This window comes from Pelodiscus sinensis, chromosome 17 (genome assembly GCF_052426305.1).
Source record: "Pelodiscus sinensis isolate ZL-2025 chromosome 17, ASM5242630v1, whole genome shotgun sequence".
In the NCBI taxonomy this organism is placed as follows: Eukaryota; Metazoa; Chordata; order Testudines; family Trionychidae; genus Pelodiscus; species Pelodiscus sinensis.
Window position 1 is genome coordinate 12,615,265 of NC_143068.1, and position 19,290 is coordinate 12,634,554.

Here is a 19,290-nt window from a genome sequence, read left to right on the forward strand (position 1 = left end):
TGTGAAACAAGTGCTGGGGCTGCTCCAGCACATACCCCATCCACAATGGGTGGTTAACCAGTTAACCTATAGTTTAACCCGTTAAATTCCATGGGATTTTACAGCTTTAATTTGGGGACAGGCAGGGCTGAAGGCAGACTTCAAGTCCTGGGCAATGTGGAGGAAGCTCAGCTCTGGGCCTCCTGGAAAGGGTGGGGCCTCAGGCAGAAGGGGGCAGCCAGCCCTCAGCACTGCCCAGACCACGCTGCGCCTCCCCCAGCCAGCCCTAACTGGCACCCACACTGTGCCATGCATGTCTCCAGTGACAATTTAGGGCCTGCAACTCCAGGTGCCATAGCTGCCACGGTAGTGGCCCCAAGCCTTTTAAAAATCACTGGACCTCAGGGCAACTGCCCTTCATCCCCATGAGAGGCCCTGAGAACTGGGTTATGCTGCAATAAGCAAAGTATCTGGGACTGGAAAATGTGTTTATGGAGGAAACCAGAGAAGTAGATGATGGAGGTTTTCTGTTCAACAGGAAGGTGGTTCGGAATACGCAAAAGCAACAATGCAGAGGAAAGTTAGCTTGGTCCAAGCTGTCAAACAAGACAGAGCCAAGTTAATAGAAAGCGGCTCCCACTTCAGATCACAAGGCACTGATGCACGAGACTTAAACACAACACAAACATTTGCATATTTGGCAGCATTATTCAAGCCAGCCCAGCATTCCAAAAGGCTATGAAGCACTACACCTATCTCAGAGCTGGAAGGGACCTCAAGAAGTCATTGAGTCCAGTCTCCTGCCCTCATAGCAGGATCGAGTACCACCCCTGACAAATTTGCCCCAGATCCCTAAATGGCTCCCTCAAGAATTGAACTCACAACCCTGGGTTTAGCAGGCCAATGTGCAAGCCACTGAGGTATCCCTGCCCCCGAAGGTAATAACTTGCTAGCGTACTACGAGCCCGATCCTGCATGAGTAGTCTCTCTCAAGTCAGTAGGACTGTCTCCAGCAGCAAGTGCATGTAGTAACTCTTAGGGTTGATTAATATCACAGTTACTTTATTTATTTAATTCATGGATAAGTTCATCATGGATAAATAGCTTGTTACATGTTATGTCTTAAATCAGCACTGATTTGTACTTATTCAAGTGCAACCGCTTACTCTGGTGTTTGGGTTTTCACATTTATACCCACAGAATTGCCAAACCATGATTTTGTTTTTAATTAAAGCAGTTGCTACTATAAGTCTTGGTGGTTTTGCTTTGCATGCCAAGAATCCCACATTACATTACTCTCTCAGACAAGAAATAGTTTTATTTGCTTCTTTGACACGTCTTCGTGGTATCCTTCTGGGGACTTCCTATAGCCAGGATTGATTGTTTGGGCCAATGAATAGCTTTGTAAGTGACAAATTTTGTAATCGTGGCTTTTTATCTTTGACTAACTGCTATGTTTATAATTATTTCAAAGGAAAAAAAAAGCAGGGTGATCATTCCCAGACAAACTAGGCTGGAACTAGTTTTTATTCTTCATCTATAAACAACTACAAAATTGTGATTTATAAAGCACATGTCAAAAACCTTAATGGTAGCAATGCTTCTGGATACCAATGTAACACATAGATTGGGTCTTGATTTAAATGGAAAGGATTTATATTTTTAGTTTTCTATTGCATGGGTAAAACAAATGGATGCAGCCCTCCAACTGGGCCTTCCATAAAATGATTGTTACAAGAGCAGAAATTTTAACAGGCAGTAGCATACCCAGCCCATCATAGCAGCTAGTCACAATGTAGCCAAAGGAGTTTTGAACTAGTCCCTATTATTGGCTCTTGGTGTTACCAAAGGGCAGCAAATGGGAGCGGAGGCAGGCGACAGAACATAAAATGGCCATACTAGGTCAGACCAAAAGTCCATATAGCCCAGTGTTCTCTCTTCCGATAGTGGCCAATCCCAGGTACCCCAGAGGAAATGAACGTAACAGGGAATCATCAAATGATCCATCCCCTGTCGCCTGTTCCCAACTCCTGGCAAAACAGAGGCTAGGGACACCTCCCTGCCCATCCTGGCTAATAGCCATTGATTGCCGGGACTGGCAAAGCAAATATAATTGAGCATTTGCATTAAATGTGAACAGAGAATAAGCAAGAGATGAGGCTGGCATGTAATGAGTCAGTGTCATAGAAACAGGTGATGCGTTGGGAAGAGAGCGCAGACTAGTAAATGAAAATCTCAGCTTCTAATGACTGTACAACCCAGATGCCAAAACATTGTTTCTCCTCTCTTTTTCCATGCACTTGCAATTTAAAATAAATAAATAAGCAACATTAAGAGGCCATGAATGCAGTTCTATTTCAGTCAAATATAAGCAAGAACAACATTAAAGACAGCAGCAGAAAGGAATTTTGCTCAACTAACAACTTTATGCATTTCACAGGAATTCACTTGGGAATGATTCTGCTGAAGGAAATAAAGCAGTATTACTGACAAATATTTTGAGGAAAAAGAACAGATGTTTTCCTTTTATTTTGTTCAAAACAAAATCTTTATGCTTGATGCTCTTGAAGAAGTCTGATGTTTCCTTTATTCAGGGAGACAAATAACGCTCAGAGTTATGCCTGGACTTTAGTGGTGATGCACACAGCAGAATTTTAGTCCCTTGTGTTTAAATTACCACCTCTTTAGAAGTTAGCATTGCTAGAAGCTAGACAAGTACATTCACCTGCAAGCATCCATCTTTGCAGACTCTATTTGATTTCCACAAAGTCCTTCTGCCAATTAAAAATAGTTTTAAAAAAAATCATATTGTTTCAGGAAAAAAAATTGACATTGAAATAAAATTACAAGGATGATGTATGTGGACCATGGAATGATCTAGATACAATAAAAAAAGTTAACCAGTGAGGTTTTGTAACTACAAACATGGTTTCATACAGAGAAAAATACATAGATACGGTAAATTCTTCTGCCTCTAAATACATGTGAAGATTCCCCATGGACTTCAATGGTCCAGGATCAATCCCACTGTGAACTTCATTTCTAGTCAATTGGGAAGGGATTCTTATAAAGAATAACTCCTTAAGCCATTGAAAAACTGAAGTTTTACAAACTTTATCTAAGAGGCAAGCAGTGGACACGATCCTGTAAACACTTAGTAGTGGACATAGTATTTCAACATGTTACCAGGCTCCATGAACTACATTACGTTTAGGTACCTGTTTTCTTCTAGATCATGATCAGGATTGATAAAAATTGATTATTTAAAAAAATAAAAATTAAAAAGCTGGGATTTAATTAAAAAGTTAAAAATCCAATTATTTAAATTGAATTTTTTAAAATCAATAAAATACTAAATTTATCACTTAAAACAAGTTACAATTAAATATTATCACAAACATGCTACACTTAAACATAGTTTCATAAAAGTGAACCAACAGCTCTAGTCTGTCCAGACTAACTACTGGATCTTGCATCTGAAAGTTCTTGGCTTTCAATTTGTTTCCCAGCAAACTAAAAAGTAACATGTGCAAGGAGACACAGGCTGGATAGGATTGTTTTGTTCAGTGGTGGTGGACCTTAGCCAAGCACAGCAGAGGAGTTAGTTAAGACGTTGTCTTAGGACAGAGAGACAATATATAGGAAAGGATAGAGGCAGCATAGAAAAGAACAGTGGAGTGGACTGGAAAGAAAAAAGGAAAACATTCAACAGACACCCAGCTTCCTATATTCCCCCCCACTTTTGCCACAGGAAAAAAAAATGTGTTGGCTTCTTGGCATAAGAGAGACCCTATCTGGGAATATGTGAAAAAGGAAAACATGTCAAGTGTAAGCAGTGCAAGATGATGCAGGCGTAGCTGCAAGAATGAAACATCATAAGGAAAACTGATTATTGGGAGAAAATGGTGTAGATGAAGATGTGGATATGGCTGAGTGGATCAACTGGTTAGTAACTCAAATAATTCACAGTGCAATACATCATTTTTGAAGACACTTTCTATCCCTTTTAGTACAAGTGTGATTTGACAAATAAATTCCCAAGCTGTTTGAGGTGTTGGATACTGAAAAAAAAAAAAAAAAGTTTAGCTCAGCTAACCCTTCTGCCTTGTTTAATTAGTTAACTAGGTTTAGAACAGAGGTGAGTAACAATTTTTGAAGGGGATCAGAGGAGTGGCAGGGTGGCCGCAGGCCAGATCAACCCGTTTGGAGGGCCAGATTCGGCCTGCGGAGGCCCCTTTGCACAGCCTGTTTTAGAATCTATCACCCAAGTATACAATACGGAAAGCTGCAGTAAGAGAAATCTAGAATTGCCAGTTGCCACGGTGTCATTTTCTTATGTTATATTACACAATAGATGCCCCTTACTTTAAAAGGCCATGGCCACAGACCATAATGGTGATGCCATAATTCTATTCAGAGCCGTAAAAAAAAAAAAAAAAAAAAAAAAAAAAAAGACAGTACATTTAGGGGCACAAATGTGCCCCTAAAATTAGAAAGTTAGAATATTATTTCATTTATATCTTTACTATCATCTATTTACAATCTCAATATATGTGCAATTAACAATGTGCAATGAACAAAATTAATACAAAAAATTAAGAATTGTATCTTTTTGGGGGCAGGGAGAGGCACAGTTCAGTAGCTTGCCGCAGGCGCAGAAAACCTTAGTTTCAGCATCAGATTCTATTTCCTGTTTCACTTCAGCATGACTCAGCTTTTCCAAAGCAATCCCAATCTATACTTGCTTTCTCAAACAAAACAAAACAAAAAAGTGCAAGTGAGTTCAAGGAGGCTTACGCCAAAATTAAGTGTACTCTAAGCAGTCAGTTTTAGCTTTTTTGGTAACTTGATTTAAAACAATGATTTTTGGGGCTATTTAAATTATGATTTAAATCAATCCACCCTGATCAGGAGTGGGGAACCTTTTTCAGTCAAACACTATTGACGAAAAAAGAAAAAAAAATTAGTTGGGGGGAAAAGGGGGCCACAAACAGATGAGAAAAAAAACCCCACAAACACACAAACCTCATTCACACTCAACCTGGGACACCAGGGCTCTACTCAAGCTCCAGTCGCACAGGAGAGTGCTAATGCTTGGGGTTTCTGGACCATATCACAAGACTTCTGTGGGCAGGATCAAACTAATCAGGGGGCTTAACTGAGGCTTCCTTTGAAAATCCCATAATCAATAGTGCTTTTGAATCAGACTTTTAAGCCCCCTCTACACTAGTAAATTGACCCACTGATGACTAAGGTGCTTATATGCCCCCGGTTGCCACAGCATTTGAATGCCTCACAACCTTTAATACATTTATCTTCGCAACACTTCTGAGGCAGGGTTGTGCTATTCACCCCATTGTGCAGATGGGGAAGTGAGACACCAGGATATTAACTGACTTGCCCAACTGACTTGTCACTCAGAATGTCTGTGGAGGAGACCACAGGAATCAACTTTGGGCCCATGGGAACAGGTGTGAGGGGGAAGAGTTTAACCATTTGTGTGGATAGATGAAACAATAACATTTTAAACACTATTTGAGATAGTATTCTAGAAACTCCACACGGTCAGCAGCTCAATGGGATCACTGCTTAGTAACATAGCCAGTGACAGGTCACTTTGCTAATGTAGATGTTGCTTTATGATAAATATGTCTGAGATTGGAAGATGTAGGTGTCAGTGGTTTACATATCAAAAGAATATGTTTTATACTGGTTAACAAAACTATACTGTGCCAAGTATAACTGAGCCACGTCCCAGGAAAACAAAATATACTCCAAATAGCAAGTTCTAGTGGAAAAAAATGCTGTTTTATTTAATTTTTCTCCTAGATATTGCCTTGTCTAGGAGGACTACTTTGAAGCAGTGCAGTTTTTGAATAGTCAAATTACAGAAAAAGAGAAACATCTGAGTCTCTCATTGAAAAAGCCAAAAAGATAAGGATCAGTTGCTTCCCCAGAATTTGAGACAAGCTGATTTTATTTTGTGCTATTTGGTTTGAAACACTGATCTGGAATGTAATATTTGTTAACAATACAAGAGGCTTAATTTGCAGGCTCTTAGTAAATAGTCATGTCTCATTAAATACATACACCAAAATCAATTTTATATTAGATCTAGGATCTGGAACGTACTGCACAATATGAATAATACACCATGGTAGTCTCCCATCCTGAAATGTTCATTGAGTCAACATATTGGTCCTTGCCCGGGGACTTCCCTTGAATTCCCTATTTATCTGGTACATTCTGATTTGCAATAAGCCCGAGGTGAATTAAATACTTTTAATCAGACAGCTGTGGGACTGGAGAAGCATTTCCTAGGTAGGACAGGTGGAGAGGCTCCTTCTCCTGGAAAACTTTGGGCTTAAAGCGGGAGAGGACAAGCTTATTGGAACAAGCCTTGAAGACTATAGAAGTGGCCAGCCAACTAACCACCACTTAGACAAAGACAGAGTGAAAGAACAAACAGCTCCCTGCTCAAAATGTAAGGACAGAAGACTGGTCAATATGTAGGGAAGAGTCCTGGGGCTAACTGGATGCTCACCTGCTTTCAGGCTTTAATATAAAAATCATGTAGAACTTACAAGGCTGGTGTAGGTTTCTGTTCAAATACACATCAACTGGGGAGCATGCATAGGGTTGCCAGATGGTTTCAACAAAAATACTGGACACATTTGACATTACATCACAATCTGCATTACATCGTATTTAGAAAATAGTGGACATTTCTATTTTCTTAATTTGTTGCCCGAACAGAAAGCTCAAATACTGGAGTGTCCAGTTCAAAACCAGACACCTGGCAACCCTAAGCATACAGCATAGGCCACTAGAAACACCAAGTCACACCAAACCAGAAGAGGTTCTGGGAATCGTTAGAACAGGCAGTAGTAGAATTCCCCACTGAACACACTAGGGCAGACTGGGATTGGTACTGAACAGGGGACCAAGTAACCTTCCCTTTGCTTCCTGGAAATTCCAGCAAGAGGACACATCAAGGGAACATAATACGACATAGCAAAGACAGGATGATGGTTGTGCACCTTCTATGAACTGATGGCATGGAGGGGAAAAGTAGTACACATGCATGCCGTGAAGGTAGTGTGAATGTTGCCTCTAATGATGCCCCCTCCCCCAGTGGCACTAAAGACATTCTGCCCATTAGGCTGAAGACTGATAGAATGTCTCCAGGGACCAGGTCTCCCTCTTCCCCACTAAGCTTTAGAAGCCAAAAAGCTACTGAGGAGGCTACAATACACATAAGTAGCCATGCATGATTTTGGAGATGCTGCATTCATAGGGTTTTATTTTTGGACGTTAAAGCACACATGCAAGGCTAAAAGCCTCAGCTAAACAACTGTTTCCATTTTTTAAACACATTGCTCAAATACATCTGTGTCTCTTTCTCCCCACCCCCAGAAGACATGGAAGAAACCCCTGCTTTAAATGCCTCTAGCATGCCAGGTTTGTAGTTCCCTTTCAGCAGTGGGCAGATTCATAAAATCACCTGCAATAAAAAGTAATTAATCGGAGCCCCTCAGAACAGAAGGTTATGGCCTGGGGACTCACTATGAAGCTACGTCTTTTAAATGTTAAACATTTCTGAGGCTATGGAATATTACAGCTGCAATCCTTATCACTCCTATTATTTCTCCAGTAGCCACTAAATGCAACTGAGAGCGAAGAAAAGAGGTGTGTGTGAGGGGAAAGGTGTATTTTTTTTTAAGAAAGAATAAAAAGGACTTAGGCAAAAAACACAGCAACTCAGCCAAGCCAGAACACGTTAACGCAGAATCAGCTCTTAAGTTAGGGAGTGTTGTCCCCAAACTAGAGATGTTAGCAAGTAGTCAACTACCCAATAAGCATAATCAGGTAGTCGAATGAAGTATCAACTACTGGCTTCCCCCACACCCTTACTGCCTCTATGAGGCAACCGGGGGGAGGGGAGGAAGACAGGAGCCAGTGCTAGGGGGCAGCTGATTTAAAACTCATTTTCCCCCAGCACCATCTCTGCTGTGCAAACCCCTCCTTTCCCCACCCTGCTGTCTCTATTAGAGGCAGCAGAGGGATAGGGGAGGCTGCTATAAAGGGCCAAGGCTCACCATTGGCAGTGGCTGCTCCAGCAGCAGCCCTGTCCTTGGGGGTCCCAGTGGGGAGGTAGGTCCCCCCCATGGATACGGGCTGCTGCCGCCAAGCAGTCCCCATTTGCAGCACACAGGGCTGGCCACCGTGAAGAGGGGCTGCCAGACTCAGTGCAAGCTGAGGCTGAGCAGTCCCAGCTCATGCTAGACTGGGATGCTGGGTCTCTGCATTTTAAATGTAATAAGAGCCCAGCAGTTCTTACTACATTTAAAATGCAGGGCTGCAGCATGGGTGGCTCCTGGAGCTGGCACAAACCAGGATTGCTCGGCCCCAGCTCGAGCCTGCTCCAGGAGTTGCCCCTGCTGCGGCTCTGCAGAGCGGCCCTTATCAACTAATCGTGTATCCAGACAACCACAATTTAACATCCTTACCCTAAACACTATGACCACTTTCTTTAGAAACTGAAAAGCCATCACGGTAAGTAAACGGCAGGATCGTGTCTCTCTCGCACTAGGATACCTGAGTATGCTTTCCTCCCTCTTTTTGGTCTTGGCTTATCCAGTTGAACTGGAGATTGAGAGGCAGGGAGCCATGCACAGACCAGGGGCCAAGTGGGGCCTCAGGCAGAAGGGGCAGGGCAGTCAGTGCGCCACGCCGTTCCCGCAGTCCCCAGTGTCATCCAGAGTGCAGTGTGTGACCCTACCCGTCCTCAGAGCCATCCAGAGCAGCCTCATGGCACTCCAGCGGCAATTTACAAGGCCTGACGTTCCTGGTACCAGTGCTGGCAGCTGGAGCCTCAGCTCTTTGGAATCAACTGGACGCTGGGACAATTGCCCTCTTTGCACATCCCCATTCCGTTGCTGGTGGACCTAGCGAGGCAAGACCCAAATTTTAGATTTCAGAGTGACTGGCTCACTGATTTCCAAACCTGGCAAATGGGAACCTGGAATGAATATAAACTGAATACAGACTGGACTAAAGTGACTGAAATCCATTATCCTGATGGACAGTGGAATGGTCTTCAGTGAGCTTAATTAAATTCTGTGAGCAGTAGGAAAGATGTGTATGTCACCTAGCTACATTCAGATCACACAGTCATAGAATCATAGAACTGGAAGAGACCTCAGAAGGTCATCAAGTCCAGTCCCCTGCTCTAGTCATCAATACCTTGTAATCTCTAAGGGTATGTCTTCAGATCAGTGGGGCTGGAGGATAATTTCCAGCTCAGGCAGACTTACCCAGGGTAACTCCGATTGAGCTAGAGTGCGAAAGATAGAAGTGTAGCTACGGCGGATCAAGCGACAGAAGGGGCTAGCTGCCTGAAAATGTCTTCATCAATGTTTTCCATGCAACGAGATCATCCAAGAGGTCAATGGAATTGCCGGGTCCCTGGGCCAAGTGAAGGGGAAGGTGTAAGAGCCTAACATGCTCCCAGAAGTGGTGGGATTAGGAGCCAGCCTCCCCTAGCCAGCCCTTCATTGCTGCCTGGGATGTGGTGGCAGCAACAGGGAGCCCCGCGTCTATTTTACAGTCAGGTGTTTCGAAAAAGCACATTAGAGGCTGGTATGAAATGTGAGCTAGAGTTATATAGATATAGATATATAAAATAGGGACTTTGCTTATTTTTGCTTTTGACTACTATTGGATAAAAGAGGCCCTGAAGGGTTTGTTAGGTTTTTTCCTCTTTTGCTTGTTTTAAGCTTTTAAAATATCAGGAATGTGGAGTCTGATCTTCCCTGACTTTGCAGAAGACGTCTCGGGATGCGGGGAGTGGGGAAGATTCCTATTAGGAGCTCGTACTCCCTACACATTCATTTAAGCTGCAAGTTCCTTTAAGAAAAAATTTACTTTATTCAAAAATATCACTTGGCTAGGTATACATATCAATTTCATATTGATTTCATTATTTCAGTAAAAGATATAGAGTTTTATTTTAATCAAATTAGTTATGCCAGTCAAAGTCCTAGTGTGGATCCAGTTATCCTAGCATAAAACTGTTTTGTAGCAGTCAGCTTGTTCCTCTTCCCACACAGAAATAAGCATGTATAATGCTGCTGCAGCACAGGCATACAGAGACATCTGCACCTGGTGAAGATGTTCTATGCCAATGAGAAAGAGCTCCCCACTGCTGGCATTTAAAAAAAAAAAAAAAAAAAGACAACCTCCAAGAGCGGCAGATGCGTTGGGGAGAGGAGCTCCCACACTAATAAGATGCTGTGTAACACGCCCTTTGGTCGATGTACCTTATGTCACTCACGAAGGTGATTTATGCACATTGCTGAGCTTCATAAATTGTGAAGACATAGGCTGTAGTGTAGACATAATCTGAACACTTTAAAAAGAAATCAAAGTGTGTCCACAGTAGGGGATTTATACCACTTTAACTAAATCAAAAGAGACAAAGCACCACCTTGGTTTGTGGACAGTACAGAAGATATAAACTAGATGTGAACCACAGAAAACAAAAGGGAGTTTTAAACGGTTTCACTAAAAAACCCATCCTTCTCAATAGCTTCACTTTCAGTCTCTTGATTAGCGTGCCTCGGTGACAGACAAGTCACAACACTTACTGTGCTTCTAGCCACGAGAGAGAGAGAGAGAGAGAGAGAGAGATGCAAGCTCTGTAAGAGCCTAACCAGATTATGATGATGCCTGGGGAAATTATGACATCACAATGCTAGAGCAGACAATGTCTGAATTTTAAATGTGAAAACCCACATTTAAAAAAAAATGCGATCCCACCTTTTAGGCTTTATAAAGGAGCATTAAAAAGGGCCCCAGACCAATGTGTTAATTTACTTTTCCCAGTCACCTTTAAACCACACAGCCCACTATTACCAGCAACCTACTGAATAGTTACCCCTTCCTCTTTAGGAAGCCAAAAGGTTATCACCCTAGTAGACCTGTACTCCACTAGCCCAAGGATCAAACCCCTTTGGTTGTTCCTGAACTTGGTCTCCAGGGTAGCAACATCTCCTTGCCGCCAGCCCCTCAGGATAGATGTTCTCACCAGTTTTAGTTTACATTAATTATTAACAAACAGAGAAAAAGATACCAGCACAGTAATTGTCCTCTGCTATGCTGCAGCTTTGAGAAGGTTCAGTTTTAGCCTAAGGAAAAATACTTTTACCATCCTATTTTACACATTACCATGCCTCAGTAATCATGGCTGTAAGTTTATTATCCTGAAAACAAAAACAGACAAAAATCTAGATGATTACATCAAAATGATTCATGATAAAAAAGAGGAGGGAACTACTGGCTCTATGGAACACATGCGCTAATGCCCCATATTAAGCCACGGCATTTGCAATAAGATGCAATATACAGCATTTGCAGCCCTAGTGGGGAAAACTATTTAAAGCCTAATTAGCATGAAATTTTTAGAATGCAAATACTTTTCATTTAGACATAAAACAAAATGCCATGACATTTCTTCCATCCATTTATCACAAACAAGTTAATTACTGTGTAACAAATAACTCCTGCAGGAATCTGTATGTTTTGAGGAAGTTAGAAAGCTGACTCAAGCAAATAAGACGAGCCACAAAGTAGTAGTTAATAGCTTACGACACACTGATAATAAAACAAGGAATCCGTTAAAGCTTTTGTCGTCAAACTAAGGCTAAGCTGTTTCCATTGGAATAACTCAATTATAAGTAGTCATTAGCTGTTTAACTTTATTCAAACCAGGAATGCTAGGAACATTTTATTTTGATACGTGTGTTTGTAACATGTATGTATGTAGACAAGTATTTAGTATGTAAATACTGTATTTAACATCTCACTGCTTTTAAATAGATCTCATTTATTCATACTGAATCTTATTAACACTAGTTGAAATTAATTCCTGGCCTGAGGTCCAGCACAAGGTCTATAACACCATATAAATCCTCTGGGGATAAATCCTCAACTGGTGAAAATCACCAGAGCTCTAGGGAAGTCAACCAAATTGATCATCTACCCTCTAGGGCTAAGTGGAATGTATGTTGGTCATCAGAGAGGTGCATTTCACATTTTGAGTCACTTGAAAAGAAAAAAAAAACACCACTTTTTTTTGTCCCTGAATTACCCCAAAATCTTGGCTGACCTAACCCTATATGCCTCTCTCACGCAAACAGTCCCACAGAGCCTGAAGAGGAATTGCTGAATACTGTTGACAAGATTGTGGTAACTGGCAGAAAAGCTTTGCTTGGCTAGATAGTGTGAAACAGTACATATGCCAATCCATCAAACACATTAATGTAAGCAACATGAACCCATTTTGGGGATGAACTATTGTTGAATGCTTCACCCAGATGGAAAGAAAGAAGTAAACATTTTATATCGCAGACGTAGTGTGTTAGGAAGTAAAATTAAATCAAAACTGGAAAACTACCAATTTTGCATGCTTGAGTATATATAAGAATAACATAAGCACAACGTGGAATTTTATGTAGCATATTTTCTCCAACAATTATCCAAATTAATTAGATATTTGTTTCTCTATGATAAACAGCAGCATGTATTTGAGTGTACAATTCCAAAGGTGTAAAGACGACACTTTAACTATTGGCAAACACAACATTTGCACTTTTTTCCCTCTCTCCTACAGTTGATAAAATGCTCTACAACTGACGTAACACCTGGCAATGTTACATAGCACACATTTTGCATATGGTGTGTATATATATATGTTTTACATATGTGTTTAAATAACAGATTGAGGGCCAATTCTCCACCAAGTCAGTGGAAGTTTTGCCATGACTTCAGTGGGAGCTCCACTGGATTCTAAGGCTGTGTCTACACTGGCGTGATCTTGCACAAAAGCAGCTGCTCTTGCGCAAAAACTTCCTGCCTGTCTACACTGGCTGCGTATCTTGCGCAAGTAAACTGACGTTCTAATGTATGTAATCAGGGATTCTTGCACCAGAACTCTGACGCTCCCGCTCAGGAATAAGCCCTTTTGTGCAACTGTTCTTGCGCAAGAGGCCAGTGTAGACAGGCAACATGAATTTCTTGCGCAAGAAAGCCCTATGGTTAAAATAGCCATCAGAGCTTTCTTGCTCAAGAGAGCATCTATACTGGCATGGATGCTCTTGTGCAAAAGCACATCTCTTGCGCAAAAGCACATGCCAGTGTAAACGCTCTCTTCTGGAAGAGATTTTGCACAAGAACTCTTCTGCAAAAGAGTTCTTGTGCAAGAAGCTGACAGTGTAGACGTAGCCTAAAGGATAAAACCAGGGTTCATTAAGTACATGTTTTTATGCAGCTCAACTAGAGTGACTAAATAAATATGAAATTATATTTATATAAAGATGGCATCTGGTATTGAAATGAAATGACAGCTATTCCATTGGCTTAGCTGGCAATAACTTTGAACTCTTCGAAACAGACCTTCTGCTCCATCCCTGTTGTCCACCTACACAATCTGCAGCACAATTCATCAACACCAAATTATCACAAATACTCCTCCAAAAGTAGCAGACTAATGACATTATTTAGTAAGATGAAAAATAGAAATAAATATTTGCAAAACACTGTAAATCAAAATGAATTCCCATAGCCAAAGGGTCAAAATCTACACGTTCAGCTCACAGACTGATCAGCAAAATCCTACATTTTTTGTGCAGTGAAGGGAGAGATATTAGCTATGTGACTACCTGGTAGCATTTCTCTGTTATTTCATGGTTTACGTGTGTTCTGGGATTTGCCTATATGACATGTCTGTATAGTTACCTTTCAAATAAAAAAATAGTAACTTTTTTAAAAATCTGCTAATTAATGTGAGGGGCAGCCAGGTGAATTCCTGCACCGCGGAACTAAGACAACTAGGCTGAAAAACCAAACTGACTGCCAGACCATGGAGAGATAAAAGGGTTATATAACTGAAGCAAAATGTTCAGTTCCAGGTGATGAAGCCAGAGAGAGAACTACAGCAGTCCTGTCTCTCTAATGAATCCAAGCAGCAGAGCTAGTGTCAGCTATTTGGGGAGGGGAAGTAGAGAAGGGGACATAATTCACACCATGCTGGAAATAGGCCCCTTGTGACAAAATAAACTTGTGAGAAAGTTTACTATCCATTGTAAAACATTATAACCCCGATGTGCTGCTTAGCCGTTCTCACTGTATTGTGATTTCAAAATTATTATACAGCATCTGTTAGAGACTATCAAGAGTGTTATATTTTGTCTTTAAAAATTTCCACAGCAGTAAAATAAGGATACATTTTCTGGATCATGCAAATATAAAGTTTAATTATTTTTAACTTGTAGGGGAAATAGATCAATACGCAGGATAATCTAGTGTCATTTGGGTTATGAAGAAGATGCCCTTGAGTTTACATTCGCAAAAGTGGTTATAATCCTGCAATTACTATCAAGCTAATTGGTAGTTTCTTCCTGCTTGTGTTTTCATGTTGTCAGTGGGGCAGTAATGAAAATGAATGCCACATTTGTGAACAGAATGTCTGTAGGCTTGTTTACCACATTTCCAACAACAACGTCTGCTTTATCATGCATTTCAAAGTAGGGATAATTTAAGGATCTTTGAATTTCATACATAAAAATACTCTGTAAAAATCCAATCTAAAGTTCCTGTGACGAGGTGGGGAGTGGGAGATTAAGAGGTGAAAAGGAAGACATCATGTACTATAGTTCAATAATTCATTTGAGTGACGTGGTCATGGAATGATTCATCTAATTCACAAACTATTACTCTCAGGTAAACCACTTCATGCTTCATCCTCCTACAAACATTCTACAGATAATTTCACCAGCAAAACCAGAAAATTCTGGCCTCGCAAATCTCTAAGCTCCTCTCCCCACACCATCAGGAAAAAAAATGAGCATAAAAGATTTTCACTGCCGCATCTAGGAATCATTTTCCTCCACTTACCTTTGAGTAACTTCTGCCCTTCCATGATATTTTGAGAAACCAAAGCGGTGTAATCTTCTTCTGAAAAGCCAGGTTTGCAGGTGGGTCTGACTGTAATATCCCCATTGTGTGCCTGTGGAGAACAATCAAAGGGAAACAAACAACATGATTTTTGTTTGCTGTTAAGATGTCGTTCAGGTGTCGTGGAACCTGAACTACAAAGCAGTGTGCAGTAAGAGACTGGGTCTGTGCATGTAACAAGAAGCCTGTAAAAGGAGCTCCTGCGGGTATTTAGAAACATTAACCTGGACAGAAAATAGTGGCTTGAAATGCAATAAGGAATTGTTACTCATAGCCTGGTTGACTGGGTGTGATTAAAGGGGGTGGGGTCGAGGATAAGCAATTCATCAGTGACAACAACAGGGCTCCTTTCTACTGGAGGCCCTGATCTTGCAACCTTAAAATGCGTGGGAGTTTTCCTATCCGTAAGCAGGATCGGGCCCCTTACATGGCCGGGCTGGAGCCCGATTAAAAATAATTCCGCGAGGACTGGGAAGAGGCGCTCCTCCCCCGTCCCTCTCTGAATTCGGCACCAGCTCCACCCCATCCCCAGAAAGCCTCCTGAAATCCCAGCTCAACTGCAGGCAGCGCGCGGTTACTCTGCGCTGGACACATTAAGCGGCCGGGTACCTCGCCTAGCAAATCAGGGCAGACTGGCTGAGCAATCACCACCTGGCAGGGAGCGAGGGGGGCCCGCGAGCCTGCAACACAAGAACACGCGCACGCAGGTTAATAGAGAGCAGACCCCCTAAGGATGACCCCGCACCTGCTGCCCCAAGCCACGGCAGCCTATTAGCATCGCCCAGCCCCAGACCCGCCTGGCTTAAAGGGAAAGCGCCTCCTGAAAAACTTGGCAGCTTCAAGCAACTTTCTCTTTCCTTCGCTCCGCGCTGCAGAGAGAAGCCAGGGACCGGACTCCAGACGCGATGCATCCAGCGCCCAGCCGGGATTCCCCCGAATGTAGGACTATCCCTGCTCAGCCTTGGTCGATGCTCCATAAAGCTCCGTAGCGAGTTACCTACAGCTAAATGCTGGTGGCAGGGGAATGTCTGAAGCTCAAGGGGCAGAGATGATCTCTCGCGAGCTACTGGACACCGATTTCACAGGGGAAGAACTCAGCGAGCACTAGACAAACGAATCAGATACCCACCAGGAGAACGTGCAACTTTTTGACTCAGGAAGAGTTTGCACACACACACACACACACACACACACACACACACGCATACCTACACACTACACACACACATAATCCCAGCAGACAGAGCCCCTTAAACCAGGAAATCAGGTGGATTTTAAAATAATTATGAACTGAGAGAAAGCTGCATTCGCACATGCACGCAGCAACACACACACTGCTTGTCCTTTCAGATGAGCTTACTAAGCAGAAAGAAAAGCCAATGGTAATCTCTGCTCGAAATCACGCTTGGGAGACAGATGCCAGCTCCTGTCTGGGAAGTGCAAGAAAGCAGCAGCTCTGTGGACTCTCACGGTCTCCGGCAAGATGTTGCAATTAGGACACATTTCAGAAGGTCTACCTGAAGATAATAGCTTTTGGATTTAAAATCGCCCAGTTGTGAGAACTGCAAGCTAGTGCCGCTGTACAGGGAAGCTTGCCAGTTTCCAGCGCTTCCCCCCCCCCCCCTCCCGCTTTTCATGGCTGATAACTGGGACAAGGAGGTTTCCCACTGATTAAACTTGGCACAACAAGGGCTCCGCCTGTAAAATAAATAAATGCCGCGGCTGGTTTATAGGTAGAAGCCCCACACAAACGCCACATTTGCCAGGCAACATTCGAAGACTACATCCACGTATATTCATTCTTTCTCGTGTGTCTATTATATAACCCGGGGGGGTTCATTTGCTTGTCTATTTGATACGACTGCGTTAAGACATTGAAAACAAACTTTTCCAGCCATTAGCCCGCAGGACAGCGCAGGCCCAGTTAAAGTATACTGTACAGTAAATTATAGAGCCAAAAGATGGAGGTTATAAAAATAGCTACAGTGCAGGCAAAAGGAACTAACACTCACGGGGATTTGTACTACACATTTAGCCCTCTGGAGCCACAACATTGAATTCGGAAGAAAGCCTCCATTACAGAATAGATTGCAAATGTGCATTCAACATCCTATGACATACACTGTATCGGAACTGTGTGCTGCAGACTCGGAGCACAGAATGAAGAGTATTTCTAGCTACGCCCAAAGGCACACACACAAGCCGTGCAAGTGTATGGGAGGAAAGGCATATTAAGAATTACGGGCAAGTTTTGTCAAACCCCTCCCCCCTTACCTTCCCCCCAGCAGCTGCCCTGACAGGAAACCTGTAATGATGGAGAGATGTGGAATTAAACGACGTGCGCCATACCCATGGCACACAGCAGATGCTCCGAGGGAGCTGACATACATCTGCCAAAGGCACGGAATTCAGAAGTTAAAGGAGGCTGCTCCGCGTTTAGCCCTGCTGTGCCTGGTACTCTCTTGCCGGGGAACCCTGCGTGGTTTGGACTCTCGAGAGAAGCTGCAACACGTAAGAGAGGGTGACACGCTGGCTCCGAGTCCCACTTGGAGCCGAGTCAGCGCTGAAGTTCCTGCATTCTGTAGCTTTCAGATCAGCGCCTTAACCTTACTGCAAACCTACAGCAACACACCCAGGCCCGCCGCCCCCAGGAGAACTGGACAGCACCGCGCTGTAACTGAGTGGGCGCTCCCTCCTGTCCCGCCCGAGGGGCTCCGTGCCGCTCTGCCTTCGCCACCCGTCCCCTATCCATGTAGGCTCTTTTCGTCTGCCAGTGCTTACTACGAATGGCTCGGGAGAGCCGTCTGAATGCGCGCGCGTGTGTGTCTGTGTGTTCGCTCCAGCACGAGACACAGACCTGACATTGTTGCACACACTCTCTGCAACAAGAGACGAAATAACGCGCGTGCCGCCACTTGCTCCAAACACGATCTCTCTCGATCTCTCTCACATAAAAGCGTGTGGGACACCCCCCACAGATGTGTGGGACATATAGACACAACACAGAGATGTGTGGGACACACAGACATAGACACAGAGAGAGAGATGTGTGGGACGCACAGACACACACACAGAGATGTGTGGGACGCACAGATAGACACACACAGATATGTGAGATACACACACACAGAGATGTGAGATACACACACACAGAGATGTATGGGACACACAGACACACACACACACAGAGATGTGTGGGACACACAGACAGACACACACACACAGAGATGTATGGGACACACAGACAGACACACACACACAGAGATGTGTGGGACACACAGACAGACACACACACACAGAGATGTGTGGGATACACACACACACAAGGATGTGTGGGACACACAGACATCGCCACACACACACAGAGATGTGTGGGATACACACACAGAAGGATGTGTGGGACACACAGACATCGCCACACACACACGGATGTGCGGGGCACACCGACACACACAGATGTGTGGGCTTCTCTCGCGGCAGGCGGCCCCGTGCCTGGATAGCCACACGCGCATCTCCCCAGCTGTATGCAGATAGAGCCGGGTGCGTGTGTAAAGAGACACGAGCTACACGCTACCTCCCCCCTCCCCTCCCACGGCCGAGGCCGGCGAGCCCAACCCGGGCGAGCCCTGCTCCCCAGATGCATCCTCTGGGCCAGTCGGCGGCGTGGGAGCCGGGCCCCCAACTTACCCGGGCCGAGCCCCAGAAGGGAAGCAGCAGCAGAAGTAGCATTCCTGAGCCAATGGGCATTTCCCCGCCTGCGCTCGGACTCCGGGCTGGCCCTGCTCCTCGCCGCTTGCCCCGCGCCCAGGCGGCCTCCCTCCAGCCTGCCTGGGCCGCCCCCTTCTCGTCTCCCCCTCCCCACAAATCAACTCGCCGGCTCCTCGTCCCCCCTTCCGCGCGCCCGCTCTGAACTGCAGGTGAAGCGCTCTCGGTGCAGCTCTGCCGAGTCCCCGCCTCCCAAGCCCGGCCCACCGGGCCCGGAGTGACAGGCAGCCCGCAAGCAGCCTCGCTCTGCGCCTCGCTCTGACGCGCGGCAGCCGCCAGGAGCCGGGAGCACGCTTGGCAGCCCCCTGCTGCTGCTCAGGCACCGGCGAGCACGGGGCGAGGGGAGCACCGGGCTGCTGGAGGGGAGCCGTGCGCGGAGAGCCATGCTGACCCCTGCAGGAGCCCCCCCCCCTTGGGTCCCCGTGTGCCTGGCCCTAGACACCCAGCTTGCTGGGGCTCCCCAGGAGCACTGGGTTGAGTGAAGCGAAGAATAAAGAGGTAAAGTGATCACCATGGGAGCGCCAGCCCCCA

At 44.3% G+C, this 19,290-nt stretch overlaps 1 protein-coding gene across 1 annotated transcript in view; it reads right to left on the minus strand.

Moving 5' to 3' along the window:
• The window catches only part of CDH4 (cadherin 4), an 821,769-nt gene extending 802,858 nt beyond the window's left edge, over positions 1-18,911 (minus strand). Inside the window, exons 1-2 of the mRNA XM_075901106.2 lie at positions 18,682-18,911; positions 14,935-15,046 (exon numbers count right to left, since the gene is read on the minus strand). Of these exons, the coding sequence (XP_075757221.2) occupies positions 14,935-15,046; positions 18,682-18,741 (172 nt within the window). The 5' untranslated portion in view covers positions 18,742-18,911. The remainder of the gene's footprint in view (positions 1-14,934; positions 15,047-18,681) is intronic.
• Positions 18,912-19,290: the final 379 nt, after the last annotated feature.